The 16,609-nt window shown below is 40.9% G+C and overlaps 1 protein-coding gene across 8 annotated transcripts in view; it reads left to right on the top strand.

Moving 5' to 3' along the window:
* Snap23 (synaptosome associated protein 23) overlaps positions 1–14,750 on the top strand; it is a 38,077-nt gene extending 23,327 nt beyond the window's left edge. For 4 of the 8 annotated variants that reach the window (XM_038330110.1, XM_038330111.1, XM_038330108.1 and 1 more), the window contains 8 exons: positions 590–657; positions 758–826; positions 1,507–1,548; positions 1,914–1,962; positions 2,574–2,691; positions 7,859–8,014; positions 10,098–10,242; positions 12,629–14,750. In XM_038330110.1, coding sequence (XP_038186038.1) covers positions 770–826; positions 1,507–1,548; positions 1,914–1,962; positions 2,574–2,691; positions 7,859–8,014; positions 10,098–10,242; positions 12,629–12,694 — 633 coding nt within the window. In that variant the 5' untranslated portion in view covers positions 590–657; positions 758–769 and the 3' untranslated portion in view covers positions 12,695–14,750. Of the gene's footprint in view, positions 1–589; positions 658–723; positions 827–1,506; positions 1,549–1,913; positions 1,963–2,573; positions 2,692–7,858; positions 8,015–10,097; positions 10,243–12,628 lie in introns of all 8 variants that reach the window. The other 4 variants (XM_038330106.1, XM_038330105.1, XM_038330107.1 and 1 more) reach the window with 2 other exon arrangements.
* Positions 14,751–16,609: the final 1,859 nt, after the last annotated feature.

Raw genomic sequence — 16,609 nt, 5'->3', positions numbered from 1 at the left:
GATCCCGCAACCCATGGAGTTGGGGGGGAGCGACACTGTTTGAAAAACACACATGACATTGTTCAGAAAAAGCACGTGTGTTGGGGAGCTGTCTGAAGGCTAAAACAGAAAAATCCCCAACTAAGTCAGAGGTTGAGGAAAAAAGAAAAGCCTGGCTGGGTGGGGCTGGAGCCCCCTGTGTAGCTCCAGTAGAAGCCCCATGTGCAGCTCCAGCCTGTGCAGCGGCTTTTATGAGAAATTGTTCCCCAGACATTGGTCGCCAAATGTAGCACAAATGGTAGAAACCCAGAGACAGATATTGGGGTTCAAGCTGAAGATCAGAAAAACAAAACAACCAAGCCACTAGAAAGTCTTACCTCTACCAAGGCTGGGCGACTAAAGATGAGCCCTGAGCCTTTGTCTCCTCCTATTTTATATTTCCCTTTAGAGCTGGGATTAAAGGCCGGTGACTCCTAGTTCTGGGGTTAAAGGGGTGTGACTACATTGTCTGGCCTCAAGTGGCTTAGTTTTGCCCTCTGATCTTCAGGCAAGCTTTCTTTATTCAGATATAAATAAAATGTCTCTATAAATATTTATTTTTTTCTCTTAGCCTGATTTCCTGGCTCTGTGGTATAGGTGAACAGGTAATGAAATCGTCCCTTTTATCCTACTTGCCTGGTAAGTACCTAAATCCCATAAATACATTATTTTTGCTCAAACTTTTCTGTATCCTTATTCTTCTAGAGTATCCATATTTCTGTTTCTTTGTCCAGTATAGTTTTGATCCATCATGGATAATCTGTCGTCAGAAGAAATTCAGCTAAGGGCTCACCAGGTTACTGATGAGGTGAATGATTTTTTTTAACTTTAATTTTTTAGTACATTTTAATTTTAGTTTCTCTCTCTCTCTCTCTCTCTCTCTCTCTCTCTCTCTCTCTCTCTCTCTCTCTCTCTCTCTCTCTCTCTCTCTCCCCCTTGTGTGTGTGTGTGTGTGTGTGAGAGAGAGAGAGAGAGAGAGAGAGAGAGAGAGAGGGGCATGTGAAGGTCAGAAGTCAACTTCCAAGGGTCATTCTCTGTTCTCTCCTTCCATCATGTGGATTCTGTGTTTGGTACAAGCACTTTTACCTCCTGAGACATTTGCAGGCCCGTTTCCATTCCTACAGAAAAGTGAGAGTGGTTTTTTAGAGACCACTTTGGCTTCTTCTTGGTCCCTCTAAGGTGGTTAGTATTTAACAGTTACTTGAAATCCTGGAAGGAATTCTGAACTTTAATGATTCCTTAAAATCTGTATAGTAACATATTTCTGCCTGCCTGTGTGAAATTGCATTGACTCCACCATCTGCAGTCTCTTAGGGGAGTGCCTAGTAGGAAAATGAAAGTGGAGTGAGCTCCTTTTTTGTTTTCTTGTAAGGAGGGGGATGTGCTGGCAAGTTTTAACAATTAAGTAGCATCATAAATATAGCCTGTGATCAATTTGTTTTCCTATATTTTTTGGAATGCTATAACTAACTTTGTATTTCTTCCTAGTCTTTGGAAAGTACAAGGCGAATCCTGGGCTTAGCCATCGAGGTAAGAAATGTTCACTATTCACATATAGAAATGTATGGACGGGGTATTAGCACTAGCTGTAATTGATGTTATTTGAAACCAGAAGCTGCTGAAGACTGTCCAGTGATGCACTGATAAGCCATTTCTTTTTTTTTTTTTCTTTGAAAATATTGGAATATCGGCAGGGAAGATAAATTTATAATAAATGTATGACTTAATTACTTTAGGGGTTAATATGAGTTGCTGTGAGACTGCTAGTTCTGTTTGTCGTACTAGGTCCTGAGAACTTGGTTTCCATAGGAATCTGACATTTGTCGGGATTTGCAAGCTTTGCTCTTATTTTGCATTGTTTTCTTGTACTTTCATCTTCCTTTTCCCCCTTTTAGTCTCAGGATGCGGGAATCAAGACTATCACCATGCTGGATGAGCAAGGAGGTGAGTTGAAGTCATTGAAGAAACTCTTCAGTTTGACTTACATTGCAAAAGGCCCTATAAAACCAGCCACTTAAAAAATTCAACCTTCTCTTTACAAGATAAGAGTAATATGCTTCTTCCTTTTTTATTTAAATTCTGGTATCATGATCATTGGGATTGGGATGAGAGGCAGCAGCGCCCAGCTGTATACAGGTCAGTCAGACAAGCACAGCTCACTGTGTGCATTTGTCAATTGCACATTAACATGGTATTCTTTGATCACTGTCAGATAGCAAGTTCTAAAAGAGGGCTACATTCTGGTGAGTTTAGAAACATCCAATTCTGTTGGCCTTATTTAATCCCACCTGGCTTTCATTAAGGTTGTGACTAAATGCTATACATGCTGGGAATCTGGTCTGATTGCAGGAGTGGTTTCTGACCAACCCTCACATGCTGCTGGTGAACAAATCTTTCTACAGTGAGGTCCAGGATCCTCTCCATCAGTGTTGTTTTTCTGGTACTGATATTCACTGGCAGGTGATTGGTAGAGTGGAGGTTGCAGCTTACTGCTGGGTAACAATAGCATTTTCACTGGACGTCTGTGAATGTAACACACCACAACTTATTCTTAGAACAACTAAATCGCATAGAAGAAGGCATGGACCAAATAAATAAAGACATGAGAGAGGCAGAGAAGACTTTAACAGAACTCAACAAGTGCTGTGGCCTTTGCGTCTGCCCTTGTAATAGGTAAGTTGTTATAAATCAAGACCTTTTAAAAACAAATCAGTACATGAGGAGATCCATGCCTACTCCCTACCCAGAAATAAACTCAGAAGTATAACTAGATAACAGGGCCTAAATTAGCAGCTTCATTAAAAAACAAATTGAAGGCCGGGCAGTGGTGTTGCACGCCTTTAATCCCAGCAGAGGGAGGCAGAGGCAGGTGGATCTATGTGAGTTCGAGGCCAGCCTGGTCTACAGAGCGAGTTCCAGGACAGGCTCCAAAGCTACAGAACAACCCTGCTTCAAAAACCAAAAAAGAAAGGAAGGAAGGAAGGAAGGAAGGAAGGAAGGAAGGAAGGAAGGAAGGAAGGAAGGAGAAAGAAAGAAAGAAACCCACAAATTCTAAATGCCAATATAGTGTGATTCAAACTCTTAACTATGTTTTACAAACTTTTGTTCCTGTCTCCTATGTTCTATGTAATGAAGGAAGTAGGTAAATTTTTTTGAAGAAAGAGGAAGGCTCCTCTTTAGTCTAGAACAGATTTGACTCTAAGTTGTAAGTTAATAAACAAAATAGCAATCAATTCTAAGAGTCAAGGATGAGAGAACACGAGTGGTATTGGTGCCCCTGCCTGTGTAAAAAGCTTTCCTTGGACGTGGGAGAGAAGGTACAACATGGCCCTGAAATAGGCTCTGCCCGCCACCGTGGGTGGAGAGGAAGCGTTCCTTAAAGATGGGGTCAGGATGTCTACAGGAGCCCTCTTCTCCCTATGTCTTCACACCATTGACACCTCGGCTGCCATCGTGTCTCTTGTCCTTGGCCATCTCCATTTCTTCACTGTCTAGATCTTTCTGACCTTACCTGCCAGTCAGCTGTAGCGTGAGGCCCTCAGACTCGCACAGCACCCTAGGTCTCCATGTTCTGTGAGTCACAAATTCGTTCTAGCTGTGCTGCTAGAGCAGTATGTAGCAACGTGGATTCATATAGTCTCCCTTCTTTCTTCCCCACTCGCTCTGCTTTCCTTTCCTCCCTATTTCACCTCCCTTTCCCTTCCTTATCCACAAATCTATAATGCTCTGGAAGACAAGAGTCATATTTTTTTGCTTATTTTGTTCCATGGTGGTGGGATTAATAACTGCTGCTAACTATTGTCTTAGTATATTTGTGATCACACTCAGGGCTTGGCACATGGCAGGCAAGCATCCACAAAGGAAGACTGGGGGAACTTGAGTGCTGCAACCAGTACTTTCTGCTCATAATAGGCTTTAGAGTTTTACTGAGGAATATTATCCTTTGGACGCACTCAGGAAAAATGAAGTATGCAATGGCTTAAATTGTTTTCTTGTTTCTTTTTATCTAGATTCTCAGATGGTGGTTGTTTCTTTGAAACCAGGCAGGCATTTGAATGCATCGTGTGTAAAGCTCTAATCCGCTCCTGTTCTGTTTGACTGACATTCACTGTTGTCTGCTTCTCATTCTCTCACTTAATCTCCTCCTCTCTTGCTTACTAAAAACGAAGATCTAACATCAAAAGACGGGCTCAGTAACTGATCAGAGGGAGCTTTAAGATGCATTCTTGAGGTGCAGACTGAGCTGCTAACCTGCTGTCTAAAGGTGATGCTCCAAATGGCTTTTCTATGCATGCGCATGGGTTTTGTGAGTGATGGAAGCTGTCTCAAAAGCTGTGCTGTGCTGTGTTGTGTGAAGTGCATTTGTTCTTGCCTTAGACCGCAAGTGGACACAAGGATCCTCATCTGTTTTAACTCCAGTAGGAATGTACCAAAAGCTAAGTTTTTGTTCAGTAACATTAGTATCAGCAAACTAAAAGCACTCCTGACGTTCCCTAAGCTTTAAGTGGTTGACCTTTGCAATCCCAGGCTACACTGTAGTTCTTTTAAAGGCAGGGGAACTCAGGCTGGCTGCATCTCTGCTCCATCTCACACACTGCGGTGCCTGGAGATTGCTCCTGTTAAAGTATTGCTTCTCTGCATTTTAATTTACCATGGTTTAGGCCACTATCAAATCAAGAAATTAGTTGTCAATCTAGTCATCATTAATCCTACTTATAATAAAGGAAATATCAGTTTTAAATGTGCCAGGCGTGGTGCCCCACATCTTTAATCCCAGCACTGGAGAGGCAGAGGTAGACAGATCTCTGTGTTCAAGGTCAGCCTGATCTACAGAGTGAGTTCTTGGATAGTCAGTGCTATTTTAAATAAAAACAAAAGAACAAAAAAAAAAAAGAAAGAAAGAAAATTTAAATGTTATGTTATATAATACTGTTTTTTATTTTGAGATAAAAATATACTGTGTTTTGAGATAAAAGTTTTTCTCTTCACAAATGCTTTAATTTGTTGCACATTTCTATAATATCAATATGTTAGCTTTGGTTTTCTATAATTTCAAATTGATTAGTAGAGCTAATTTTTCATAAGAGTGAAACCTTTTAGATTACTGTATGTTGTAATGCCTAACTATCTTAATTTTTAATCTTTGTAAAAGACTATGTTTCAGTGTTAAAAAATTAAGTATCTCATTAGTCACTTTTGTTTTTGTTTTTTTGTTTGTTTGTTTTGAGACAAGATTATACTCTGTTAGCCCAAACTAACCTTACTCAGTCTCCCGAGTCCTGGGTTTGCAGGCATGCCACTGTGCCTGGGTTTTATTACTCCTTTCTGAGTTCATTACTGTCTCTCTCACCTGCTCTACAATCTGGCATCCTAATAAAAACTCTACTTATATTACCTCAGTTAATACTTTTGTCTGTTGTGCTAAGAATTGGAGCTCAGTGATAGGGTGCTGGGACTGTTGAAGCCCCTCGGGTTATTCCCCCCCACCACAGATATACAAAAGAGCAGAAACCACTTACTTTCATTTTTAAAATATTGAGAAATATTGTTTTGTATATTATTACTCTGCTTTAGATTTTTGCCTGGAACTTATATGTTAATAAAGTATACATAACAAATAGTTCACTAAATTAACATAATTATTTGAAAATTAGATAATTTCATCTTGTTTCAGGAAAAATTTAACATAGTTTGATTGACAAAAACAGTATTATAAATATAAAAAGTAATTATGAGAGTTTTAGGATGATGGAAGCAAGAAAAGCACTACAAAATGGCTCAGGAGGTAAAAGTGCTTGCCACCCATCCCTACAACCCAGTTTCAATCCCTGGAACCAAATGAAGGCTCTATACACTGGTGTGCGTCTGTAATCCAGCGCTCTCCATCAGCCTGGGTGGAGAATTGTCCTGAACTTTGTCAGTCAGAAGCAGCAGAAACACACGCCTCAGCAAGGTTGAAGGCCAATTGAAACTGCCCAGTGAAGTAGCTGTCCTTTGACCTCTACAAAGCAGTTATGAAACTTCCTCAAACCTAGGATAAATAAGAATTACATTATAGGAACATTGTGCTTAATTTTTGTTTATAGAAAAATAAAAAGAAAATTAAGTAAAATCTTGTCTCTAACAAAGTAATCAGTAAAAGGCAGTTTTGGAGTAGCCATTTGAAGGTCACATGACACAGTGAGGCATTATACCCTGTAGTCCTAGTGCTTGGGAAGTGGAAGCAAGGAGGGTGGAGAGTTGGCCAGCCTGGGCTGCATGGTTACATCCTGTCTCAAGAAAAAAGAAAAGAGAAGCACTTCCCTGAGCTGCTCTTTCTTGGCAACTGTATCTATCAGTAGAGGAGTACATTTCATGCATTGACTCCGTTAGCTACACCTAAAACGTTAGGGGGTTTTATTTTGTTTTGTTTTGAGTTTTATTTTGATACAAGGGCTCACTGTGTGTAGACCAGGCTGGCCTGAAACTCCCAGAGTTCCAGCTGCCCAGCACAGCCATCTCCACCTGTCTCGTTATAAGAACACAGGAATACAGGCTGCAGGTGCAGTCCACCTCAACAAAGCTCTCACTTGGGTTCAGAAATGAAAATCAGTTTGGGGCTTGTGCGGCAAGCTCTCTCACCTACTGCACCTGTCCCTCCCTGTGCTCAAAAAACTTTTAGTTGGAAAAGACCTAACTTGTTTTTTGTTTTTTAATGGAGGAAAAGTAAATTCCAAAATGACCAAGTCCTATTTTCTAACAGTATGACCAGATATTTATCAATTGGTCGTCTAATTTGGAAATAATCCATGTTTTCCTTCATGACATTTTGTTTATTCTTAAATTTAAAAATAAATGTAAGGCAAACTTCTACCGTTAAAACAGATAGGGATTTGGGGACTTTTTGTTCAGTTGCTAGAGTGCATGCCCAACATTTGAAAAGCCCTGGATTGGATCCCCAGTACCATATAAGCCCAGCACTAGGGAAGCAGAAGCAGGAGAAATTCAAGACTGTCTTTGGGTACATAATGAATTTGAGGTTAGCTTGGGCTGCATGAAACCAGGTCTCAAACAAGCAAACAACCCAAAAATCAAAGCTGGGTTTGATGCTGTATGCTTTTAATCCCGGCACTCTGGAAACAGAGCCAGGCTGATCTCTAAGTTTGAGGCCAGCCTGCTCTACAAAGTAAGTTTCAGGACAGACAAGGCTACACAGCAACTGTGTCTCGAAAAACAAAAGCATAACACAAACTAAAACAACGAAGCCTCATCCAGAACAACTCTAGTTCAAACAGTAGGGGACAAAGATGTGTCCAGTTGTTACCTTCGTGGACTGATTTCAGTGCACATCAGGCTCTGATTCCTCCAGGTGTCTGTGTGTCCCAGAGCATCTTTCCTAAGGGTTTTTCCCTAGGATCCATTAGCCTTTTTTTTTTTCTATAAAAGGCTATAAACTGAAAGACTCACAATAAGTTTCATTTTGCTACTGTCTTAGTAAAGACTTGGTAGTATTTGGACCTTTTAAAAATGAATAAATGGCTGATATTAGTGATTCAGGCCTTTACTTCAAGTACTTGAGAGGCAGAGGCAGGCAGATATCTACGAGTCAAGGCCAACCTCATCTACATAGCAAGTACCAGGACAGCCAAAGCTATACAGTAAGACCCTGTCTCAAAAACCAAACAAAATGATTAAATGTTGGTAGATTTAATATGATTGATCCCTTTTGTCTGTTGCCATTAGACATAGTACAGATAACCTAGTGCCAGAAGTGGTAGAGTCTTATTCAAGGTAAAAAGCTAGTCATTTTAACTCCCCTTTTCTGCTTTTTGGTTTGCCTATACTCCTGACTTTTATATAGGACGAAGAACTTTGAGTCTGGAAAGAACTATAAGGCTACATGGGGAGACGGTGGAGACAACTCACCTAGGAATGTAGTGTCTAAACAACCAGGGCGGGCAACAAATGGTCAGCCTCAGCGAGCCACAGGAACAGCCAGCGGTGGATACATTAAACGGTATGCCAGCTCTTCCTTCTATTCTACACCTCTTCTAATGAATGGCTCACTTTAAAAACTGGGTTGGCTAGACATAAGCCCCAACTCAACAAGTAGTCTGTCAGTCTTCCTCCCTTCCCTCTGCTCTTCTTCTTTCAAAGAGAGGGTTTATTTTGGCTTCTCATTCCAAAGGCTCCAAGGTAGTTTGGAAAGAAAATCATGGCAGCAGGAAGGTTGTTTTTTACTTGTTGACAGACAGTAAACAGTGAGAAGGGGGTACAAGAAAAGCAGAGCAGCCGGGTGGTGGTGGTGGCCTTTAATCCCAGCACTCAGCAGGTAAAAATAGGCAGATCTCTATGAATTTGAGGCCAGCCTGGTCTACAGAGACAGGCTCCAAAGCTACAGGGAAACCCTTTCTCGAAAAAACCAAAAACAAACAAATAAACAAAAAAAAAAAAGAAGAAAGGAAGGAAAGGCAGAGCTGCCGTCAAGTCCCATCCCCTACTTTCTACCGTCTAGTAATGCCATAATTTCGGTGTTCTGAGTTACATGGCATGGTCAAAGAAATAGGGTCCCTACAGAATGTAATCAGGCTCTGAGGCAGAAGAGAGGTCCAGCCTCGATGGACTAAATCTCAAACAGCCGTGCAGAAGCATATTTACTGTTATACCAAAGTTGTTTTTTGGGTAAAACAAATTCCTGATACCGAAGTTCCTAATTAATATGTTTCGTGAAGGGAAGCGTTATACCCTGTAACTTTAGTCCTTGTGGTGCATTGTTTGCTGTACTCAGTAATACAAGGCAGCTCAGGTGTTCCCGGACCACCTTGTGACCAAACTCATAGTCATAAACTCTATAAAGCTCCTTCTGTAAAGCAGCTATGTCGATAAAGAAAACAATGACTGTTTTCTACAGTGATTTCTTCAAGGTCTAAGTACTTCCAGAAAACAGCTGTTTTACTCTGATGTCTACTCTAGATACAGCGACTGTTAGGCTTTCTACTGCATCCTAGTCTTCCAGTCTACTTTAAGGTAGTAGTTGTCGAGATTTGAATGTGTGTAGATTGATTTGCAGGTTTATTAAGCACAGATTGGAGGCTGGTAAGATGGCTCAGCAGGAAAGGAGCTTGCTGCCATGCCTGCTGTCCTGAGTTCAGTTTCCAGTTCTCATATGGTAAAAGGAGAGAACAGTTTTCCATAACTTACTCTCTGATCTCCACGCATGCTGTGACATGTACGTATGCATGTGCATGCACACACTACAAGTAAAGAAATATAGAAGTTAAAAACAAAACATACAGATTCAGTTGGTCTTGGAGTCTGAGGTAAGAGGATTTCTTTAACCTAGGAGCTACAAGCCAGCCAGGGTAGCATGATAAGGCTCTTTGGGACAGGAACCAAGTTGCTTTCCTGGTAATCCTAGCACTTGGAAAGCTGAGGCAGGAGGATTGCCAAATTCAGGGACAGTCTGGGAAACAGTGATTTATAGGCCTTCCTAGTCTATATAGTGAGATTCTACTGAGGAGGAAAAATTTTAAATAAAGAAATACAGATTGAGTAGATCCACTCACAGTTCCTGATTAGGCAGATTTGGAATGGAGTATGAGAATTAATGTATTACCATAAACAAGCGCCGCAGTGGTGCTGGAAAATATACTCTGAGTCACTGTCCTGAGTTGTGTGTTGATCATCTTCTACGTGGCTCTGACCACCCTTTGCTGTTTGTTTGCTGTTTTGAGACAAGGTCTTTGTAGCCCATGCTGGCCTCCAATTTGTGTTGATCTTCCTGCCTTAGCCTTCTTATTGCTAGGATTACAGGTCTGTGCCACCATGCTTGGCTTTTAAAAACAAAACCAAAAATCCCTTTTATTATTATATGTGTATGTGTGAACATGAGTACACATATATGCCATAATGTTTATGTGGAGTTCAGAAGGTATCTTTTTTGGAGTTGGTTCTCATTTTACCTTTACATGGGTTCCAGGAACTGAAGTCAGGCTGTCAAGTCCTGTTTGCCTGCCTTTCTTTTGTCTTTTCCCCCCTTTCCTGATCTTGCCCATTGTAACTCAACAAAAATTTCTGATTTAACTCTCCTTTTGTGACAGTATAACTAATGATGCCAGAGAAGATGAGATGGAAGAGAACCTGACTCAAGTGGGCAGCATCCTAGGCAACCTAAAGAACATGGCTCTGGACATGGGCAATGAAATTGATGCTCAGAACCAGCAAATACAAAGGATCACAGAAAAGGTAATTAAGTAAGACCACAGAAAAATGAGATAGCCAGTCCAGTGATACTTTAGTGATGACGTCTGTGCTGGGTCCTTTTGGGGGAAGGGGGATAAACGTCATCTACTCAGAACAGTGCTGGTGAACTGGCAGCGCCAACATTTTAAAGTCAAAGGCCAATCTTGCTATTTTGCTCATGGCAGTTGATTCGTTGTGAAGACACAGGCTTGGAATGAAGTTTAACCTAAAACTTTCTGTGTGAAGCTAAGAATGTACTGTGTAGAGCTGATGAGGTGGCTCCAGGAGTAAAGGCGCCTGCTACTAGGTCTGACCGCCTAGGTTTGAGCCCCTGGGATCCACACAGTAGAAGGATAGAACCAAGTCTTACAATTTGTCCTTTGACCTCTATACACATGTACATACACATAATAAATAAATAGACAAACAAATAAAAAATGTAATTTTAAAAGAAATTTAAGCATGTACTGAGTAGCCATGTGGTGGTGGTGCACGCTTTAATCCCAGCACTCGGGAGGAAGAGGCAGGTGGATCTTTGTGAATTTGAGTCCAGCCTGCTCTACAAAGCACAACCAAAGCAGTCTTTAAAAAAAAAAAAAGAACAAAAACAACAAAAAAAGAATATACTGAGTAAGCCGGGTATAATGATGTACACCAATAATTCTAGCACCAGTGAGGCAGAAGCAGATGAATCTCTGTGGTGAGTTCAAGGCCACCCCGGACTACATCGAGAATCTAAGGACAGACAGAGTCTAGCTGGGTGATGGTGGTGCATGCCTTTAATCCTAGCACCAGGACAGCGTGGTCTACAGACTTAGTTCCAGGACAGCCAAGACTATACAAAGAAACCGTGTGTCGAAAAACAACCACAACAATAAAATAGTAAAGAAAGGAAATAGAGTTAGATGTGGCTGGAGAGATGACTCTGTGATTAAAAGATGCACTTACTGCTTTTTATTTGTTTGCTTGTTTTTTGAGACAAGTTGTTTTTTTTTTGTTGTTGTTTTGTTTTGTTTTTTGTTGTTGTTGTTTTTACTTTGTCTGTCCTGGAATTCACTCTGTAGACCAGACTGGCCTTGAACTCACAGAGATCCACCTGCCTTTGCCTCCCAAATGCTGGGATTAAAGGTGCTTGCTACCATGCTCGGCTGCACTTACTGCTCTTATGCAGGGCCTGGGTTCATTCCCAGCAACCACATCAGATGGCTCCCAGCTGCCTACAACTCCAGCCTTAGGGAGTATGACTCCCTCTGGCCTCCTTGGTACTTGCACTGGAGCCACTTACAGGATTACCATAAAATGACGCTTCCTGAGGTGCTTGCAGTGCTGTCCTCTGGGTTTAGGGTGTAGATTACACATCATTTTAATTTAGATGCTTCTGTGGGTGGCAGTACATCTGTTCCAAAGATCTTTGGCAAGGTTATTTTAGTCTCTTGGTCAGAACTAGAGTAGCTCCAAATGAGACTCCTGTTGGAGAGCATTCTTGCCATACCTGATTGCATCAAAAGTGAGCTGGACATGGGATTACATACCTGCAATTCCAGCCACTCTAGAGGGATGGGAAGATCACTTGAACTCACAAACTCAAGGCCAGCCCAGATAATAGGTTGTAGTTTCAAAAATGAATAGAGATGGCAGGGCTGGGGAGATGGCTCAGTGGTTAAGAGCACTGACTGCTCTTCCAGAGAACTGGGGTTAAATTCCCAACGAACACATGGCAGCTCACAGCTGTCTGTAATTCCAGTTCCAGGGGACCCGGCACCCATGGCAAGACACCAATGCACATAATGAATGAATAAATGAACGAATGAACGAACAAACAGACAGAGGTGGCTCAGTTGAAGTGCCTGCCATCCATGCAAGCATAAGGACTTGCATCTGGATCCCAAGTTCCCACATACAAGCCAGACATGGTGGGGCATGTCTGTAAACCATGGGGTGTGGGTGGATTCCCAGCACCCACATGGCATCCCATTCCATTCCAGGGATCCAGCACCCTCTTTGTGGCTTCCACAGGCACATGGTGTGCAGATACACGTTCCGGTGAAATACCCGCACACATTAAACATTTTGTGTTTTTGCTGTACTGGTGATTGAACATAGGACGTCACGTGTGCTTGACAAGTGCTCTACTGAACTGTATCCTCATCCTCTTTCACTCTTATTTTGAGACAGTTTGACCGTAGCACAGGTTGCTGTTGAACTCATGTCAGTCTCTTGAATGCCGAGATTATAGTCATATGCCCATATCAAGGTCCCAAGTATATAAAGCTGTATATGTGTGTGTGTAATGTTTGTAATGAGCTACACCCTCATCCCCCAAGTCAACTTGTGTTAAAGTGTGATTTGTGAATAAATGCTGAGATTTTTCTTTTTTTTTCCTCTCCAGGCTGACACCAACAAAGATCGGATTGACATTGCCAATACAAGAGCAAAGAAACTCATTGACAGCTAAAGCCACTGCTGTGCTTCTTTACCAGTTACTCCGTTCTCTAGCTCCTCCTAAGTCATTACCTGTTCAGAGTTCGAAAGTTGGTGAAAGAAGGACCAGAGGAGGAGTGCCTCCCTACTTCTTCCTTTCTGTCCTTTGGGGTAGGTTCCTGCTCAGGCTTCACTACAGCCTCTCCCTGTTCACACTCCTCGGCTGCTTTCCATGTATCACACAGTCCATCCTCCTCCTCACTTAGCATCTTTGCATTCAAGATTTGGAAGCATTGCCAAAGAGCCATGAAGCGGGTGTCTGTATAAGTAGCTTTTGTTGTTGGTTAGTTGGTTTGGTTTTGTGGTAAAGAGCAAGAGGAAGAAGAATTGAAGTTGTTAGCTCATTAAAGAAACTACAGGTCAAGAAAACGAAACAGGCTAATGCCTGGGGTGGGAGGTTTTACTCATACATTTTTTTTTTTTTACATCACTATTTTGCAGCTTCTGCTCCAAAGGAGAACACAGTGGGTTTACATAAGTGAGCTTCACTGAGTTTGTAGTGATTTGTGTATGTACATAGATTCTGGGATCCCATTTCATACTGCACATGCAGGAATTCTCGTATCAGGAGTCATAGCATGGTCCCATTGTAGACCTGTTAACCTCGTGAAGTTGTCATTAATCTTTTAAAGATGTACATATATATGAAATATGAGACTTCCTCACTAAAGCAGAGCTTCAAAATTTTGAGTAAAGTTTGACAGTGTATCATGTGAATTCAGATTTACCTCAGTACTAAGAATTACGTTTAGATATGGGAAAGAAAAGTTGTTTTGATCTCAGGTAGCAAAATAGATTACTTTGAATTTTGTGTAGTTTTAGACATTTAAAAAGTTATAATTTGTTACTAAAAGTTGTTTAGGAAATTAGGCCTTCAGATTAATCATTGATGACTGTACTGCCACCCTTTCTGCTGTATGTTCAGAGTCATGTTTATGTAGATCCTGCAGTGCTGGGAACGTTGAGTTGGTATTTGTCACCTTTGTTTAAAAATTAGCATCTGTACACTTTAGAGATACCAAAGTAGATTGGCTTGACCAATAACCATTACTTGATTCTTACAATTAAATTTTGTAACTAATGGTATTGTTCTTTCAAATAGGCAACATGTTTCTGACTTATTTGTGGGGGCAATCATTTAATCAGTTAACAAATTGAATAAAACAAATGTCCATACATCAAGCACTCTAACTGAAAGCTGCAATTAGCTCTTTTCCAATTTTTACTAGAAATGTTTATAGGAGTTTCTGTGGCTGGTCATGAGTCCGTTTTAGTCATTAATTGTCTTAGTCATTTGAACTTAAATATACTGAGTATTTCTAACTGGGAGTTAGTTACAAGTCATTTACTAAAGACGACACAGCTAGCTCAGAAACATCCCAAGGGTGAGGAGGACAGTATTGAAGTAAAACAAAGAAATGCTCCATAGCAGGATGGATAGTTTGTCAGGTGAAGGGATTGAACGTATAAAGTATAACTAAGTTTAAAACACTAGATAGTGCTATACCTAAAAGTGCTTTTCTTAAAAGCATTTAAAAACTTAATACATTGATCTGGCTAAAGAAACAGTACTGCTAAGGTAGTATCCAAGGTTTAGTTGGTTGGAGCATGTATTAAAGCATCTATTTGTCAGTTTCTCCTTTGCTCTTGTTGGCAGGTATGAATGTATGCCTATTTCTGTGCCTTGGTTTCCTTACTTATAAATGGGAATTAATCCTACTTAATAGAATAATTCATAGAATGGTAATGCCTAGAAATCTCCTAGAGTAAGCAGGGCTCAGAGGCTACACTGGTAATCTCATCACTGGGGAACCTGAGGCAGAATCAACCTACGCAGTGAATTGTGGGCCAGCCTAAGCTACATCTAGACAAAAACACCCTCCCCCACCAAGACAAACAAAAACCCTTAGAATGGTGCCTGTCAGGTGTAAATGCAATAAATTATAGCTATTTTCTCTAGAATGGAGGGAGTTCTTCTTGGTCAAAGATCCGTGAATTTGATGAAAGAGAATAAAAGCAAAGAAACTGTTGTCCCTTCCATTATTTTTTAGAGTGAATAGCAAGTAGTTAACATGAGCTGGAGTCATCTGTCATCTGGCTTTGCTTTTTCATTTTCTATACTGTGACGATGAACACAGTACCTGTGACTACAGTTAAGAAAGTGTCCCACTGGGCAGTGGTGACACACACCTTTAATCCCAGTACTCAGACGCAGGCAGATCTCTGTAAATTTGAGGCCAGCCTGGTCTACAGAGCTAGTTCCAGGACAGCTAGGGATGTTACACAGAGAAACCCTGTCTCCAAAAACAACAAACCTTTTCTCCTTTTTCTTTTTGGTTTCTTGAGGCAGGGTTTCTCTGTGCAGCCCTGGGGACTGTCCTGGAACTCAGTCTCTAGATCAGACTGGCCTCAAGCATGGTATTTGCTTCCCTTTTCCTCCCTGATGCTAGAATTAAAGGCATGTGCCACCACCGCTAGGCATAAACTTTTTAATTTTAAATTGATTCTCACCATGTAACCTTGGTTTGCCTCAAAACAGTAAAGCTCAAATTTCATCTTATTTTGAGTCTTAACTTGAGCTATTCCCATTTTGTTTTTTCTTCAGTTTTAATTTATCCTTTATTCTCACTTTATCTTTCCTTATTACATATGGATTATGACTCTCCCACTAACTAAAACATCTAAGTTCTAAACATCCTATAATGAACATTTAAAATTAGGACTGGGGTTGTAGAATTACTCAGTTCATAGGGTGTTTGCCTAGTATTCAAGAATACCTAGGTTCAATCTTGTATCACCACATAAGCCAGGTGTGGTGGCATGCCCCTCCAATCTCAGTACTAGGTCAGAGGACATAGGAGGATCAGGAGTTCAAGGTCATCCTCAGCTATGCAGTGAGTTATAGGACAATCTGGGATATGTGAAAACCTACTCAAAAAATGGGGCAGCAGTGAGATGGCTCAGCAGGTAAAGTCACCTGCTTCCAAGCCTGACAAGCCAATGTGATCTCCAGGACCTACATGGTGGAAGAAGAAAGCCAGCTCACAGAAGTTGCCCTCCGGCTTCCACATGTGGTGCCATGGTGTGTGCAAGCTATATACACATACACATAAAATAAAGTGTAATAAAAATTAAAAATACGTTATGTGAATGCTGGTTTCTTGGGTGATCTGATTAGGTCCCTAGTTTGATTTGTATTTCTCATACTGATATTCAGGTCACTTATCCTGAAGTCTTGGTTTTCTGCCTCTTAATGTAGTGCTAGCTCTCACCCTTCTATTTTTGTATAATTTACTCAATTGTACTTTTAGGCTTTATAGATAAGATAAATGGCTTGTTTCATTGAGTACCGCTGTGTTGTTTTTATGTGTCTTCTCACTATAATACATACCTGAGTATTCCCTATATTTACAGGCGAGAGTAAATTGCCTAGAAAGCTATTAAATAACAAACTCTGGATCCAGACCTTGACCCCCTGAGGATAGAGTCCATGATCCTACCCCATCCATATTGTGACTCCAAATGAAAACTTAAAGCTTATTGAGTAGATTTGTTTTGTTTTTGTTGTTTTTAAGGATTTTGTGTATGAATGTTAGGCTTGCATGTATGTAGGTACAGCACACATATGTAGTGCCCAAAGGCCAGAAGAGAGTGTTGGATCCCCTGGAACTGGAGTTATAGATGCTTGTGAACCACCCTGTAGGTATAGGAACTGAACCTGGGTCCTCTGCAAAAACAAGTACTTTTAATCACTGAGCTATCTCTCCAGCTCCTTACTTTAAAGCGTCAAGCACTTTGATCTAGTAAGAGAGATAAATATAGGATGTGGAAACCATTCTGTCAACAGATGGGGGAACAGTTAATTCGGATTAGATTTAGGGGAGGAGCT

The sequence above is a fragment of the Arvicola amphibius genome, chromosome 5 (assembly GCF_903992535.2).
Source record: "Arvicola amphibius chromosome 5, mArvAmp1.2, whole genome shotgun sequence".
In the NCBI taxonomy this organism is placed as follows: domain Eukaryota; kingdom Metazoa; phylum Chordata; class Mammalia; order Rodentia; family Cricetidae; genus Arvicola; species Arvicola amphibius.
Note: the sequence above shows the minus strand (reverse complement) of the source record. Positions and strands in the feature narration are given on the sequence as shown.